The 18,502-nt window shown below is 40.2% G+C and overlaps 1 protein-coding gene across 1 annotated transcript in view; it reads right to left on the reverse strand.

Moving 5' to 3' along the window:
• ctnnbl1 (catenin, beta like 1) overlaps window positions 1-18,502 on the reverse strand; it is a 65,858-nt gene that overhangs the window by 13,491 nt on the left and 33,865 nt on the right. The window contains exons 12-13 of the mRNA XM_072712864.1: window positions 10,819-10,916; window positions 3,677-3,757 (exon numbers count right to left, since the gene is read on the reverse strand). Coding sequence (XP_072568965.1) covers window positions 3,677-3,757; window positions 10,819-10,916 — 179 coding nt within the window. The remainder of the gene's footprint in view (window positions 1-3,676; window positions 3,758-10,818; window positions 10,917-18,502) is intronic.

Below are 18,502 nucleotides of genomic sequence, written 5' to 3' on the forward strand. Positions count from 1 at the left end.
ATTTTCATCCATGTGTTTTTGTTAAGTGGTAAAACGATCTATCAAAGATCAAGTAGAGTAAACAGAGCAATAATATCATATAGAGTTACACTTCTCTTTGCTGCCACCAGTGGCGTGCACAGACATTTTGGGGGGCAAGTGCTCCAGGGGGAAAAAAGGGCACTTTTTGCATATGTGGAAAACCTTTTCTTTTTATAATAAAAAAAACGCACAGGTTAAATGCAATTTGACATTTATTTCAAAACATTCTCTAAAAATCAAAAATCACACCTACTAAAGACAGTCAAAGACATTAATTTCAATCTTACCAAAGTAGGACAGTAGTTGACGTTAGTTATGGAAAGGCTAATCCACAAAAACGGAGAAACGTCCATAATTCTATTATTCATAATCATGTCAAGGTTTTAGGTTTTTCTGCAGTTCCATCTCTAAAAAGTGTGATGTCTTCCCGTCACTGACTTCAGTTTGAAAACTTTGTATTTATTCACAGATTTCCGTGAGATCATCCTAAAATTTGTAACGAAAAATGGGCTCAAAAGAGCCCTCTGCCTAACGGCATGTAGCCTATAGCATAACGTGATATTTTCAATAGTGTATGCAGAAAGGTCGGAATTGATGGAGAGTGGGGTTGCCTAAATGGTTTAGGTTACATTTTAAATGTGTCGTTTTTTTGTTTATCCATATGGATGGATGGAGGGGGCAAGCTGGCAAAGTTTGTCATGTGCAGTTTCTGACAGGCTACTTCACAACAAAACAATTGCAGGTTGGTCTTAGAGGGCAAACAGAATAATTTCACTCGATTCATGGGTTACCTGACTGGTTGGGAAGGGAAAGAGCTGCCGTGTTGTCCGCCGTGGCTCCCAGTCGCTATAGTTAGCCTACTATGCCTACTCCAAGTAGTCCTATGTCATGCCGCTGCTACACGCCTCACAACAAATGAACTGCAAGCGTGTTCACGTGACACGGTGACAGTGAAAAAGCGACAGGGTTCGGGTGTCTTTGAAGAAGGGGCACAAATCAAGCCATTATTTTCACACCTTTTTAAATCGCGCAGCTTTAAAAAAAAAAATAAAAATCACGTCTTTCAAAAGGGCACTTTTTTGGACTGAGGGCAAAAGGGCAAGTGCTTCAGCACCACCTCGTCTCTATCTGTGCACGCCAGTGGCTGCCACTATTCCCTTTTGCTTCAGTTTTGGTGATTTGTCTACAAAATTGATCAGATCTTCACCCACACAAATGTGCCTGCAAATTTTAGAACAGATTTTGAGTTCTGCTGGCAAGATCAAGTGTCTGAAGCTGCTCTTCTCTCTGCTATCATCATGGGGTGCTGTACCAATTTTGGTGCAATTTGACTCTAAATTTGATCAGGTGCAGATTTCCAGCCTTACAATATGTCTGCAAAGCTTGAAAAAGATCTGTCAAATATTTTTTGAGTTATCATACTAACGAAAAAGTGTCTGCAGCAACGATAGGTAGGTCGCAAATCATATGAGCTCCCCGTCCAGGGAATACAAGAACTAGAAAATTCCTGGTCATTCCTTAATAATTACACAAAACTAAGACGCAAAGCAAAGTTTAGAGAATTTTCATTCAGCAATGAATTTATATGGAGGTCAATTTAAATGTGTGGTAGAGGTAACACTCCAGTCACAGCGTGCAGTACTGATGGGGACGAGACCACCTATATTGAATCCGACTCAAGACCCTTTAAGGGTAGAATCCAAGTCAAGACCAAGACTTTGAGGGGGCTGAGATCGAGGCAAGACAAGAGACCAGAACAAATAAAGTCCATTTTCAAGACCATGGTTTTATTACACTTCTTTACTATTATCATAACCCATACTAATATTTAAAAGGAGAATTGTATTATTTAAACATGTCAGTCCCTTGATCTCAAACATTAGTTTTTAATTACAAATATCCAACATTACACCACTGCTAACCTGATCAAATTTTTATGTGAGCCACTCATCAGGGTGAGAGATATGCAAAAAGCTGTATGCAAGAGTTCTAGTTAAAAATAAATCAAAGTGAGTATTCATTGGTTGTACTGGGTGTTTATTTGAAAGATAAAACACCACATCTAGCACACACTAACTGAGGTTCCATGGTGCTTAAGCATGCACACGCTCAGTTGCTGCAGCAGATATCTGAATAGAAATTTAAGTGCAATGCAGTTTGCCATTTTTCAAAAATCAAATCAAATTAATACATTTTATTTTATTAGTTGTATTCTATTTTATTAACATGTATTGTTATTTCAAGAGGACTGGAGAAATGAGAAAGTTTATCACTGTGGTAGGGCTAGATGATATGGTGATATTTTTATTGCAATTTTTCCACATGATAATTATCATATAATTCAAGTAATTATTTCTTTACTTCAAGGCTTCATTATTGCTTTAAATTCCATTGGGATTCACCTTAAACAGATTCAGAACATGAAAAAGACAGATTGGACTGCAAAGTGAAATCCAATTTTAATAAATCATACAAAAAATATTTTTGTCATAAGGCATAACACTAGTAATACGCCGAGGGTCTGACATTGCTGGTGTAGTTTCCACCCATCCTGTATTGAAGGATAGGGCGCTGTGTCCTGTTTTGATCCACTGTGGCACGCGATTTATCCTGCGTCTTCAGATTGAAAGTGGAAACACTAATTGATGGTGCTTGTAGCTGTAAGTGCCGACATTCTCTATGTTCTACTCAATGGCATGCTTTGAGTGGTGAATAAATTCTTGGTATTTCCAGTATTAGCTGCTGCAAGGTTTCAGTAGCGTTTCAGCACAAGTTTGTTGCGTGTCATACTTTAAACTGCTGAAGTACTGCCACACCTCCGATATCTTTTTTTTTTCTTGTTTATTCACAATAACTCCTTTTTAAAAAGGTGTTGTGGCTGCTGAGCTTTTCTCCAGCGACAGCGGTGCCCGGAGGGAGCAGTTATTTCTCCCAGGACTCATGTGTGTTACACAAACAGCAGAATGTGATGTGCATCTCTAACTCAATCACTCTTACTGTTTGTTTGTTGTGCCTATATTGTCCATACTAAAGATTACCATATGTTTGGCTGGGCTCGTGTTATTTTCTACGGTGTGATAGGCTAATGTGTGCTATCAAACAAATGTTCCCCACTGACAGTTTATCGAAATATTTCATCTTCGTATTGTTTAATTTTTGTATACTCATCACTGTGGTATAAAAAATAAGATTAAGAAAATTCTTCTTACGTGTCTCACTCTAAAGAGTTTTTTCTTATGCTTTGGTGAACATTTGCAAGTCAGAAACACAGACGCTACCGATTCAAGACCAAGTAGAATTTGCTTTCAATTCTGAGACAAGACCAAGTAACTGAAAAGGAGGCATCGAGACCAAGACCAGACTTGAGTACTATGACACTTGTGTGCAGCATTGAGTGTGAGGTGGAAGCTCAGGCTGTAACCTAATGAACCCAGACGGCATCACCATGCTCCAAGAACAGCTGACAGGCCACATTCATGTCCAGGATTGGGCTTTTTAACAGGCCAGCAGATAAGACGACTATATTATTTCTATTGCTGGGCCCCACTTCTGTTGATGGTCCAATAAAACCATATTATAGTGATCCTGACAGTCAAGGTTAGAGCACAGTTTGTACTGAGAGGCAGAGAGCGGAGGGAGGAGGGGAGTCTCTTACGTGCTTTTCTCCTTCGATCCTCTTGTCAGCCTGCTGTACCGCTTCCAGGTACTTAAAATGCAGCTCCATCAGTCTGTCGACCTGCAAGGAAGACGGAATGGGCATGAGGCACAGGCACAGTGAGAAAGAGCTAGAGGGGAGAGAGGGAGAGACACAAACGGAGCAAGAAGTCGAAACGAACCAAATCCCCAATCGCAGGCAAACGGCACACGCAAAGAAAACTCCTTCTCACAGATGGGCAAAACCCTAAGACACAGTCACTGCACCGAGCTCAGAGGCAGACGTGTGTCAGTACCTGCACCGCAGTCTCTGTGACAGTGAGTGAGATGAACATGGCCGTTGCATCAGTCAGGCATGTATTATGCACAGACCTAACCGGAGACAGCGAGATAGTGGACAAAATGTTTCACAGAAAAAAAGAAGCACCAACCAGCTGGAGGGGAAACTGGAGGCGCTGATGTTCTCAGCTGCAGTAGTAAGATGCAGCCCCCCCCCCCCTCCCCCGGGTAAATTTTATCCCTGGCTGTCATTTGGAATAACCTGCATTGGTGAAAAGAGGTAAGGTCCCCTGGACATTCCACCCACCCACTTGTGCGAGAGAGGAATCACACCTTGGGGTAAACAGTAAATGAGACTTCCCCGTGGGATCAATAAAAAACCCATTACTTCATGATCGATGCATGTGCTGATATGCTCTATAGAGACTTCAGCAGGGGCCTCAGCAAACCAGATTTCCAAAGGGCAAACTGGGGGATGCATGCAAGGTCCCTGGGTGTATCAGACTGTTCAAAACAAGTGGGCGGGATCTGGTCAAAACATGTGCCAAATGAAAGAATTTCTAGAAGTACTGGATGGATCAACTGGAAATGTGCAACACAATAAATGTGATTTTACCTGAAGGTTTTTTGCCATAGTTGTGACATGTATGCCTGAAACTACACCTATTCATTTATTGCACCTTTCTTTTACATGCCAAATTGCACAATTCCTGTGTTTCCTACTAATTGGTTACTTGTGTTTTTACGTATTAATGTCCAAGTTTTAAAATGTCATTTACATTCTACTTATTTGTCTTTTGCACCATGACCAACATTTTCTGTGACATAACAGTAATAACTGTAAGAGGTAATCTAACGTTATAGACACAGTGCCCTGGAAGACCCACGGACAGGGACACATTGTATCAAATCGTGTGCACAAAATCCCTAAAACGTGGCACGCAATGAATTTGTTTTGTGCTCTCAATTGGCTATTACAAGCTCTCAAATTTTTTAATCCAATAAAGTTTTATGTTTTGATTTGTTGTGTTCTTGTTTAAAGAAAACATAACCACAAAGCCAGAATTTGGAGTTAAGTCCACAAATACTGTGTTTTACTGTAGTTAATTTATTCACTCAAATCCTTATAATAATGCACGTCTCCGAAATACAACTTGGTCTTCTTCTTCCTCTGCTATACAGTCAATCTTGCATGTTATCACACCGCGAATTTGTGCAATACAAAGCGGAATTGCATTTGTATTTGTGTAATTTTCAGTCAGAGAGAAAAATACTACATGAACTACAACGCGACATGCTCTTAGAGAGAAACACTACTTGCACGCAAAAACAGCTTTCCAAGTGAACGATTCATTCTTTCAAACTGGTTCTTTTCAGCGAAATGCTTAAACTGGTTTTCAAATATAAAAGTATCGAATTTTTTGTACATCCGTGCATTGGATAGGTCAAAGTATTAGATTCTAAAACTGTAAAAATATTTCACTAAATCATCATATAAAAATCCTTGCAACTGTAGCCTCCACGATAAAAAGGACAATGGATGGATCATATAAAAACACAGCAACATTTTTTTAACCTACATTTGCTTTTCGTAGATTGTAGAATGACATGTTATCCCGTCCCCATACTGTAATCCATTGTGTTTGTGCTGTGCGCATGCCCGGCCGCATGGTGCCCCCCCCCGCATACTGTAATCCATTGTGTTTGTGCTGTGTGCATGCCCGGCCGCATGGTGCCCCCCCTCCGCATACTGTAATCCATTGTGTTTGTGCTGTGTGCATGCCCGGCCGCATGGTGCCCCCCCCCGCATACTGTAATCCATTGTGTTTGTGCTGTCTGCATGCCCGGCCGCATGGTGCCCCCCCCCGCATACTGTAATCCATTGTGTTTGTGCTGTGTGCATGCCCGGCCGCATGGTGCCCCCCCCGCATACTGTAATCCAGTGTGTTTGTGCTGTGTGCATGCCTGGCCGCATGGTGCCCCCCCCGCATACTGTAATCCACTGTGTTTGTGCTGTGTGCATGCCCGGCTGCATGGTACCCCCCCGCATACTGTAATCCATTGTGTTTGTGCTGTGTGCATGCCCGGCCGCAAGGTGCCCCCCCCCGCATACTGTAATCCATTGTGTTTGTGGTGTGTGCATGCCCGGCCGCATGGTGCCCCCCCCCCCCGCATACTGTAATCCATTGTGTTTGTGGTGTGTGCATGCCCGGCCGCATGGTGCCCCCCCCCCCCCGCATACTGTAATCCATTGTGTTTGTGGTATGTGCATGCCCGGCTGCATGGTGCCCCCCCCGCACACTGTAATCCATTGTGTTTGTGGTGTGTGCATGCCTGGCCGCATGGTGCCCCCCCCCCCCCCGCATACTGTAATCCATTGTGTTTGTGCTGTGTGCATGCCCGGCCGCATGGTGCCCACTCCGCATACTGTAATCCATTGTGTTTGTGGTGTGTGCATGCCCGGCCGCATGGTGCCCCCCCCCCCCGCATACTGTAATCCATTGTGTTTGTGCTGTGTGCATGCCCGGCCGCATGGTGCCCCCCCCCCCGCACACTGTAATCCATTGTGTTTGTGCTGTGTGCATGCCCGGCCGCATGGTGCCCCCCCCCCGCACACTGTAATCCATTGTGTTTGTGGTGTGTGCATGCCTGGCCGCATGGTGCCCCCCCCACATACTGTAATCCATTGTGTTTGTGCTGTGTGCATGCCCGGCCGCATGGTGCCCACTCCGCATACTGTAATCCATTGTGTTTGTGGTGTGTGCATGCCCGGCCGCATGGTGCCCCCCCCCCCCCCCCCCGCATACTGTAATCCATTGTGTTTGTGCTGTGTGCATGCCCGGCTGCATGGTACCCCCCCGCATACTGTAATCCATTGTGTTTGTGCTGTGTGCATGCCCGGCCGCATGGTGCCCCCCCCGCATACTGTAATCCATTGTGTTTGTGCTGTGTGCATGCCTGGCCGCATGGTGCCCCCCCCGCATACTGTAATCCACTGTGTTTGTGCTGTGTGCATGCCCGGCTGCATGGTACCCCCCCGCATACTGTAATCCATTGTGTTTGTGCTGTGTGCATGCCCGGCCGCATGGTGCCCCCCCCCGCATACTGTAATCCATTGTGTTTGTGCTGTGTGCATGCCCGGCAGCATGGTGCCCCCCCCCGCATACTGGAATCCATTGTGTTTGTGGTGTGTGCATGCCTGGCCGCATGGTGCCCCCCCCCCGCATACTGTAATCCATTGTGTTTGTGGTGTGTGCATGCCCGGCCGCATGGTGCCCCCCCCCCCCGCACACTGTAATCCATTGTGTTTGTGCTGTGTGCATGCCCGGCCGCATGGTGCCCCCCCCCCGCATACTGTAATCCATTGTGTTTGTGCTGTGTGCATGCCCGGCCGCATGGTGCCCCCCCCCCCCCCCCGCATACTGTAATCCATTGTGTTTGTGCTGTGTGCATGCCCGGCCGCATGGTGCCCCCCCCCACATACTGTAATCCACTGTGTTTGTGCTGTGTGCATGCCTGGCTGCATGGTGCCCCCCCCCACATACTGTAATCCATTGTGTTTGTGCTGTGTGCATGCCCGGCCGCATGGTGCCCCCCCTCGCATACTGTAATCCATTGTGTTTGTGCTGTGTGCATGCCCGGCCGCATGTGCTGTGTGCATGACCCCACCACATAATGGTCTCTTTTCAAAGAAGGGCTCAAAGCATGTCCCAAAGCAAAGCAAGAGCACCATCTAATGGGCTCAGGAAATACAGCAAATGGTTCAAGAAGTGTCATTTGGGCCCTTACTACTCCTGACTGTCGGCAATCCACAAGTTAGCGAGATCGGCACATTGAGTTGAAAGTGTTCACCTGGCAAATCTCATGAGACTCATAGGACCTACAGGAGATGTTTATGATATAATTTATTAATGTACCATTATTATTTCTGATTTAAATTGCATATAATTATATTAATGGAAACTGGTATCACTGTTTTTATTTATTTATTTATTTCATTTGATTCTCTGGTGTTTGGGTTATTGGTAATGGTCCTCACATGCCCCTCGTCGAGACCTCGTTCTCTGTGTATATGTGTATGCCCATGCCCTGTTCCTCTGTCAACTATTGTATATGTTGAATGTGTTACCGCTTAAATGTTTCCTGTGAAAACCCTGGTCCAAATCACTATGTACTTTGCATTTCCTTGTGTTTCCTTTAAGTCTTCGGTAGTTCTAGGATCATTTGCCTGCCTATGTTTAACTCATTTTGGTCCCTTTTGTTTCTTGTTCTTTCAAGTTCTACAGCTATTATTTCCGTCCTTTGCTGCCACACAGCGCTGCCGCTTCATTTTTGAGTCAGTTTGTCTGATATCAAAACCAGGGGTAGATTTTCATCCACATAATGTTTTTCTGAAGCAGTAATAAGATCCATCCTTGTCACATTCACAAGGTCAAATGTCTGCTTTGACCCATGCCTTTGCTGCCACTAAGTGGTATTGTTTTGGTTTTGGGGTGATGCGTCTCAAAATTTTATCAGCTCCAATTCAGCACACACACATTTCCCTGAAAAGTTTTTAAATGATCAGTCAAAAACTTTTGAGTTATAGACTTAACAGGATCAAGTGTCAAAACCTTGCTATCAGCTTAGCAACCTTGGCTTAGACACTTCACTTAGATGATGAATTTTCGATTTCCTCACCAGCAGACCACAAAATGTCAGAAGGGGAAATCATACCTAGTCAGTCCTCAAACAAAAATCAGTATTCGGCGAGCGATGAAAAAAAGACTTAATTTTTTAGGCTTAAAAGTTTGTGTTCTATGTTGAGAAGGGATACTTCATAAGACATCTGACAAGGCAGCTGCAATTTTGTTTTATATTTGTTTTGTTTCATATTCGTATTTGTATGCATATTTGTGTGACTAATTCGTAGGTGGGAAATGCACAAAACAGCAGTGATCATTGTTCTGCTTCCATTATTTCCAAACATAGACAGTCCCATAAAAAGTGTGCCTTAATAATGTAATATAAATTGCTTTGTGACTGAACTTTATGTTAAGATTAGGTTTGATTAGCTGCTAAACCGGCATAATGGAACACTAAATTGGCATTTCAAAGACTGTTTTATAACATTAATATCTTTGAAGGCAGTGTTCTGTAACATAACATTTTTTAAGCAGCTATGGGTTATTTCTTTATGCAGTGATTTTGTGTACTTGTTTCTTGTTCCTAGTTTAATTCCTGTTCTGCATTTGAAAGGTTTTTTTCCCCCCACACTTGCTGTCCAGTCATGTTTTTTTTTTGTGTGTGAAATATTATTTTCCAGAACGGACATTTACGTGATGTTGTTAATATGACACTAGACTAAATTGGTTTTATTTTATTATTGGTTATTTATTTTTAAGCATAGTTAAAATTATTTGAGAACGCAAACTAGAAAAATCAATTGTAATGAATTGTCATAGGGTTGTCATTTCAAAATAAAAACAGCCAGGTATGAATTTTCACATATAAATAAATTTCAGTATTTTACTGTAAAATTCATTTTGACTGGGATTTTTTTTGTTTACAGTATTGTACTGTATCTTAGATAGTATAATCGGTATACTCACAGTAAGTTACTGTGCATGCTATTCTGCATATTTGCATGTTGTCTATGAAAATAGAACAAACAGTAGGTAGAGTTGCATGATATAATCGATTACCATACCGACACTGCCCACCAATATTTAAATTTTATTGTTATTAAGTGTTAGAAGCACCAGAGCTAGCTACAGTACTACAGAAATAATGGAGAGGGAAATATCCACTTTGTGATGCACTGTAACTTACAATGCTACACAGGCAGTCCCCAGATTATAAACGAGATCCGTTCCCTATGTCAGTCTTTAAGTCAAATTTGTAGGTGTCGGAACAGGTACAAGTGGTTCTTTATTAGCGTCAGTTATTCAGTGTGTGTGTGTGTGTGTGTGTGTGTGTGTGTGTGATGTCCATTTAGTAAGAGTGACATAATAACAGAGCTCCCATTAAATACTTCACGGAGTCCTCACTACTATAACGGGGCCCACAAACTGCTGAAGCCAGGCAACGTTTACACGAGTGACACAAATTCCATACATATTATGAACATTGTATTTAATTCAATTTTTTTATAAAATAGATTTCATGGCATTATGGTTTGCAAGTACAAGTTATCCGTACGTCGGATGTTCTTTACTAGGGCACTGCCTGTATTCAAACCTGCCCTAAGTGAATTTAAAAGGATAGGTTGCTTTTTGCAAGATCAATAAATTTGAATGCATAGTACATTTTGCTTTTGATACTTAAGTACTTTTAAAACCATGTTTTATCTGAGTAGTATTTTATTGGATGACTTGGATTTGAGTAACGTTTAGGTGTGGTATCTGGAATTGTACTTTTTCCACCACTGTGATTAATGAAATGCTTCAGTATTCATTAATGATAATAATCTTGGCCAAATGGAGTGCCGAATCCTTTTGGTGTTTTAGTATACGAGAAGCTGTAACAATCAAGATCACTGGATCCGCTTCTAATATATTACAAATTACATTTTTTTCTTTTTTTTTATATTTTTAATAAAGAGCGGCATAATGTTGGTTAAGGATATGAACTTTCCCCCCCCAAAGAAGAGAACATATTTTTTCAGCTGCATTGCTGCACTTAACCAAAATTCTGCAACAAAACAACCAGCTGTATTAATGAATAAAGCTGTAACTCTTAATGACCAAAAACATAAAAGTAAAAACACACCGTCTCACCCTGTCCGAGAACCCCACCGCAGCTAAATCAAGACTAATCATTTTGTTTTTGTCTCAGACAAAGAGGCTCAAAACTGGAAACTGCAGTGTCAACTGGAGGACTCACCTTCTCGCAGTCGTTCTCCGTGAATTTGCTGAGGAGCCGAGATCTCTGTGGTGCTTTCAGATTCCGCAGCATTGAAGCAATTATGGAGCATACGTGCTCTGTTAAAAAGAAGGAGGCATAATTAACAATGTTGGTGCTAATGGCAACATGGCAGGTCACACAAACTTGGACCGGACAGAGATGGGGGAAAAAAATACTGACCCAGACTGAAAATTTGGAAGTTTATTTACTGGACAGTCACAGTGGATGCTGATGGTGTTTTTCTTAAAATCAATGAAATAGTCATTCATCTCCAGAAATATAAATGTTACCCCAAAATAGAAAAGACTATCAGAAAACACAGGCCCCCCATGCTATAAACTCTAAAGACAGGACAGCTCAATCAGGCTTTCACAGGCAGCAACCTATGCTGATGAGCCTGTGAAAATGAGCTCAATATAATTCATAACCACTTAATTAAAATTTGATTTATTTTAAAGGCAGTGTATATTTAGCACATCTGTCATGTAAAGGACAACGAGTTATAAAGCTTTCAATTAAGACAGAAAGATTACAAGAGCTGCTGTATGGGGTCAGATTGATACACTGACACATTACCCTCCTCCCCAGTTTCTGAGGGCTTGAGGAGTATGAGACACAAAAAACAGCAAATTGTTATGGTCACATGGGTGTCTAAAAGGATGAGTGAAGGCTAGTGGTGTACGCCAGGGAGCACATACCACTTAAGCTTCAACTGAACTTTACACATGATGCCAAGGGTCACAACAAAGGGAGTTTGAGGTTACACATTACCATTCTGATTGATCACAATCAATTCTGAAATCTGGGGGGAGGGAACCTGTATCCTGACTCCCGTGGGTATACCAGTATACCCTGCCTGCATCTCTCAGAATGACCATATACCAGTATACCCTGCCTGCATCTCTCAGAATGACCATATACCAGTATACCCTGCCTGCATCTCTCAGAATGACCATATACCAGTATACTCTGATTGCATCTCTCAGAATGACCATGGATGCTGTTGAAATAACAACGTACCCCGTGAACAGCCTGACACCCCCCCCCCCCAATTCTTACTCTTCCCACAGCCCCCAAACTCTACAATCTCTAGCGCCTACACATTCTCTTTACCTTAACAAAAAAATCTTTATTAAAAGACCAACTTATCTCAATGAAATCAGGTTCATCAGATCTGTGTCCGTGGCTGTCCATATAACATTTTTGTTCCGTGAGAATAAGATCCATTTAAAAAAAATAAAAAAAAGAACTTTTTGAGTTATCACATTCACAAGGTCATGTCTTCTGCATTCACCCATCCTTGCTGTCCCTGAAGCGTTACTTCAATTCAATTTATTTCTATGTAGCGCCGTTCACAACAGTGTTGCCCAAAGGTGCTTTACATAGAGGTCTTGTGATACACTGCAACATCATTAAGACAGAATAATACAAAACTTTGGTGCAATCGGTCTCAAAATTTTTAAATCTTCACCCATACAGCGTGTATCTGCAAATTTTCAAAAAGATCCATCAAATACTTTTTGAATTATTGCACTAAAGATATAATTGTTTGAGGCAGTGACATACTGGTGTGACAACCATATGCATATATAGTTAGATTTAGCCAATAATAATAGTTAAGGGAATTTTTAGCTCCTTAAAATCTGTATTGGAAACAAGGTTTTTGGGAGAGATATTACTGCTAAAGAACATCAAAGTCTTCAAATTTCATAAAACAAAGCACACTGAAGAAACAACAGGTAGAGAAAATAAAACATATGTAACTTGAAAAAAGGTGTTACAGGTTTATTTACTGCATACCAACTGACAACCTTTTAGGCATAGCCAGACATGTGCCACGTGATCAGAAAAAGGGCTGAAAATATAGTGTTTGAAATATATGTAAAAATATCCTGTTTTAGAAGGAACCACAAGCCACTGAGTAACACCAGCAGTTATTTGTCTCTTCTGTTTAATAAGCTTTAAATTCTAATGCTAGTGAACTGATACTGCTGCTCATGCGGTACTAGTAGCTATTTATTCAATTCTTTGATGGCAAAAGCCTAAAGACCATCTGTCATTTTGACAAAGGGAAACTTCATAAACAATTTCATATGCCAGGTGTAAAACAGATGCAGGTCGCAAACTTCCTAGAACAGAACCGAACAGACAATTAATCTTACCCACATACTAAGAGTGTTTTTCACCTGAAGCATTCACTTTTAAAGAAATGGATAATTAGCTGCCAGCCAGTGAATATTATATAAACTAAACGCAAGAAAGAAGTGATTTTATTTAATTCATACCATGGTTCATAATTCTTTTCTGAACTTTTAATGGTTTATACTATTGAGAGAGACTTTCAACGAATAAAATCATTTTCACATTCAACTTCTAAAATATGATTAAAAAAGAAAATGAGCTATGATCCATTACAGGTGTACACTCAAATTCAGCTTCATTTAACATTTCAATTAGCATTTCAAACAATTCAATGAGGGGGGAAAAACATTTAACTAAAACATTGATCAATATGAAATGCATGCAAATGGTAACTTCGGTTGTATGAATTGTATAGGTACGTTCACACCGCGGGCAGCGAGAGCGTCAAAGTGAACGGAAGTCATTCATTCTCTATGACGGCGATTCGCTTAGCGATTTGGCCAGCGAGAGCGTCAAAATGAAGTTGAAGCTTGTCAGCCTTATGGTAATGAGCTATGATGCAGGTCAGCAGCAACCAATCGGATGCTCTGCTAAAGAAAGTTCCACAGAACACAAGCGTGTAAACTTCTGTTCTTACCAAATGGTTTCCAGGCACTGCCGGGGTATCACCTGTGAGACTGAACACGTCTCCACATGGTATTTTTAAGCACCTCCCAAAGCAAACAAACTTGTAGCTTATATTTCTGTCGACTGACGATAGGAGATAATTACATGTGCTTCGACAAATTATGTTAAGACAAACAATACTGCCATAATAAGATCAGAAATTCAGTCCCACTCCGGTCATGATTATGCTCCTTTTACTTCTCCTGCTCCAAGTCAGACATATTCAGCGTATCAGACAAAACAATGAACCTCTTACTTGAAATTTTCACTAAATTTTATTTCAGTGGTTATGATTAAAAGTCCAAATATTATCTTACAGCAAGCAATATAATACATTACAGACTGAAACCTTTGCTCTTGAATAGATAAGTATTAACCTAGGTATATCTCAGCACTGAAAGATCTTTTTAACACGTACATTTATATCGTGTTGATGCGGTATAAAAATGTATGTCTTCATGGGTTTTTTAAACACGTAGTTTTATGCCACGGTAATTTTTACTGTGTTTAGAGGGTTAATAAGTTTGCGAGACCTAGCATTGTGAACAACCTTGTCCCCCTTACTCCATCTATGTCAGAGAGCATCCGCAACATTCACTAGTGTCGCAGACAGGGAGGTCAGAGCGATCGCTGACGCTCTCACCGCCCACGGTGTGTACGTACGGTTAGAAGATGAGCTCATCTGGGACTCCTCTGAATGACACCGCAGGCCGGTTTAGGAGCGCAGAATCATAAACCACAAAACAAACAAAAGATCCCATTCCCCGCAAGATTTCGTTAACTGGCTCAGGCAAAAAAGGCCTTAGAGCCTTATCCTGACATATCAACTGTTTTTTTTTCTTGTCTCAAATGCTGTGTAAAGAAAGTAGGCAGATTAGATCTGTATATTTCTGGCTTTCATCTCTTAGAAGATACCTAAAAGGCATCACATTTTTTAACCTACACATATGTATAATGCTGAACTGGTATAACTAATGATGAATCACCATGAGCACAATCACAGCTGTTTCGCTATTTCCTAACAGCCTGGGAACAGTAAGAATGTGACGTATCTCTGAGAATACAGAGAAATGCATAGGTTTCTATATACGCATAATGTGACAAAACACAGAGCTCTCGCAGGACATGCATTGCACCTTTGTAATATTTCAAACATGGACAGCACTTTAAGAGCTTTCAAATATGAGTTTAAATGAATCAAAGTTGAGTATTCTGCTCTGCTTACTAAATTCCAAAATGTTGCATTTAATACATTTGTGAATGTGAAATTCTGTGTGGGAGAAGTATGAACGGAATTCAGACGAGCATCACAAACACATCTCCAGAATGACCATCAGTGGAAATAAAAATGCGGCATGACCGCCACTTCACACCCCAATCTCTCTCTCCTGCATTATGACGTCCAGTCTCAGTCTGATTAAGATTTCACGAATGATGCACACTTGACTGGAATCATATTTATTTAACACAAAACACTAAAATTGACATGAGAGGTCTACTGACTGAAGCCCTTACACTGGAAACCTTAATAAACAATGAAAATTATATCATTAAAACTTCCAATGATTTCTGAGGTTACTAAGTAACCAGAGGAGTGTTTTCTGTTTTTCTTTTTTATCATATAAAAAGGTGGTTTTTGCATTGTTTTATGCTTACATGAGGAAATTGAAAAGAGATGCACTGTAAAGACAGTTAAGCACACTGATATTAACTATGACAACCATGATAAGAAATGAATCACACACTGATAAGAGAATAAAATCAGTAACGAGTACCTGAATTATGAATGTACTTCTCAGACAGAATTACTAGTCGATTTTTACCAGTCATTATGTGATTAAGATTTGATTAATCATACCACCACCCCACACATAGCAAAATGTATGTGGAGTATGGATTAAAATATTTTTTTCCGATACAAAATGGGATATTACTTGATGCTAGTAAAATATAATGTAAAACTTTAAAAAGTAGCTTGAATGAATTAAGATTACAAATTAAGAGGAGACAGCTAGACAGTGCAGTAGCATACAATAACGCCCATGATAAATTTTGTCGAATTAAAATATTGCAGCAAATCGAAGACATTACCAAAATATCTCCCAAGCCTACCCTACACACTATCCCCACCTCTACAAAGCTTAAAAGCTCAACCTTGTGAGGATTGTCTCAATGTATACAGGTTTGACAGATCTGCACCTTCCCTCATGTGCCACCACTGACTAGGACTTCAGTTAAATGAGACGATTCATTTCCCATCAAAACTTTAAAGTTCACGGTTCCATTTAATTAAAGCACCTTACAAATTAACTGTATTCTACAGCAGTGTATTGCTGCCACTCTAATAAAACAGTATTTGAACAGTTTCTTGTTATAACGAGATACGTATCTCGTAATAACGAGAAGTGTCAGATTATAATGAGAAAAATGTCTCAGGGCGGCTTAGTGGTATATACATGTATTTGCCATTACAGTATACAGGTTTGAATGACCAGAAGATTCGACTTTATTGTCAGTGTGCTGAGGACAGGTACAAAGCCAGGGAAATGCAGTTAGCAAATTAAAATACTATAAATAGAATAAATGATTACAAATTAGAGATATTAATACCAGTGTATTATGTATGGTTTTGTGCAAAATATATGAGGTAGTTCATGGCTTAAGGTACAGACCGGAAGTACAGTGAGAATGATTGTGCTGGGAAATAAGATGCAATGATACAAGTGCAAACAGGAGATATGCAATGTGCAAAAGGAGCAGCTGGTGCAAACAAATGAGCAGATAAAATTTGATGCAAACAAAAATAGTGTTCAGTCGAGATACCAAGGGAGAGGGGATGGCGAATCAAAGCTGTAAGGTACTTCTGAGAACATTGACAGTTGTGGGGAAGAAACTGTTCCTCAGCTTAACCCCTATATTCCACCACAAAATTGGACTTAGCTTTGTGTGGCTACTTGTTGGATATAGAAAAATATTCTGAAGTTGGAATGGGAGACATATTATGCGTTACTACAAAGATTTGAGCAAATAAATGTACTATTGCAAAACTTAGAGTATTTACGCACGTACACACTATGTGTGGTGGCTTGACCACGGTCTCGTCCCCAGCATGAAGTAAAATATCATCAAATAATGTTAATGAATTAACATAACATACCCATTACATTATATAGAAAGCCATTTCTCATTTTAACCAGATAAATTGGTATTATAATGCTGCCTTTCATGTTTTGACAAGATAATTTCGTATCTCGTCATAATGAGATGTGAAAATATCACGTTATAATGAGATAATCTCATGTGTCATATTAACAAGATAATTTTGAATCTCATTATAACGAGTAACATATCTCGTTATGACCAGGTAGTTTTCACGTTTTTTTTTAAATATATTTACTATATATTTCATTTTTCTTGTATATTTAGATGTATTATACTTAGTGTAATATATGATATATAACCTTGTTGGCGAATCTGCCAGAACTAGCATTTAGTACAACTGCATGTGACAAAGAACTTTGAAATGGGCAACCAGAACAAGATGTTCTCGGAACACCAACAATGAATCCCCCCCCCCCCCGATCGAATTCCTACTCTTCCCACATTCCGCAACCTCCACAATTTCTAACCCCGCTACAAACTCCCCACCTCTTCATTATAAAAGCCCAACTAGGTGTGACTTGTCTCAGTGTTACCAGGTTCATTACATCAGTGCCTGTGAGTGTCTTTTCATGGACCATGACTAAGTAACACTACTTTGGGGTAGTTTATCTCAAAATGAAACAGGCCCCAGATCGTCACCAACAGTCCCCTCTGAAAATGTTGTAACAGCAAGGCTAAATAACTAATTGTTGCTATATACTGAAGATGTTCAGGTTTGAGATTAATAAATGAATATGAGATGAGAGTACAGAATTTCTGCTTTTACTTCCTGGTATTTTCATCTAGAATACAGCACCTTTTGTATCACACCAACCAATTTTTAGACAAGCAAAATACTGAAACATGTGACTGACAGGTGTTTCTTGTTATCCAGAAGTATCCTGATAGACTACATGCTTAAACAATAAATAGCTCTGAATTTATGCACGTTTTTAGCCTTTGGTTTTACCTGTGAAGGCTGTACTTGTGGTTTAAAAGGATAAGCTATTATGAAGACCAGGAAGCTGTCTATGAGAGAAAAGCAAGCCATTATGAAGTTGAGAAAAGATGAAAAATCAGAGGCACTGCACAAAAATTGGGCATATTGGAAAAAGAAGGAAATCACTGGTGTATTGAGCAAGAGACACTGAATGAGTCACTCAAAAAACAGATGACAAAAACATTGTGAGAACTCAAGAAAAACCAAAATACAACTTTCAGTGACACCACCAACGATATCCATGGATCAGGGTGAAGTGTATAGTAACTGCATTATCTGATGCAGTTATTGCAAGCAAGGAATATGCAACCAAAAAAATGTTATTTACTATCAGACTGTCTGTAATCTTGTCTTATATTCATCTTTTGATCTCAAAGTCAAATATCTTCAATGTATAGCAGAACCAAATAAATTGGTCTTGCCATTCCAATACTTTTGCAGGAGACTGTATACAATGTTCCTGGGAAGAAGAAGAAAACTTCTCATAAACTTTTACAATTTTTGCTGAAGATAAATTGTCTTCTGCAGCCATCATGTCCTTTCCTTCCTTTGATGCCACTTAGCACTTTTGCTTCAATTTTTAGGCTATTATTCTTCCTACAATATCACGTGTAGATCTTCATTGATATATTGTTTTTCAGAAGTAGTAATAAGATCCATCATATATTCTTTGAGTTATCACATTCATAAGGTCATGGGTCTTCTACAGCCACC

This window comes from Paramormyrops kingsleyae, chromosome 6 (genome assembly GCF_048594095.1).
Source record: "Paramormyrops kingsleyae isolate MSU_618 chromosome 6, PKINGS_0.4, whole genome shotgun sequence".
Taxonomy (NCBI): Eukaryota; Metazoa; Chordata; class Actinopteri; order Osteoglossiformes; family Mormyridae; genus Paramormyrops; species Paramormyrops kingsleyae.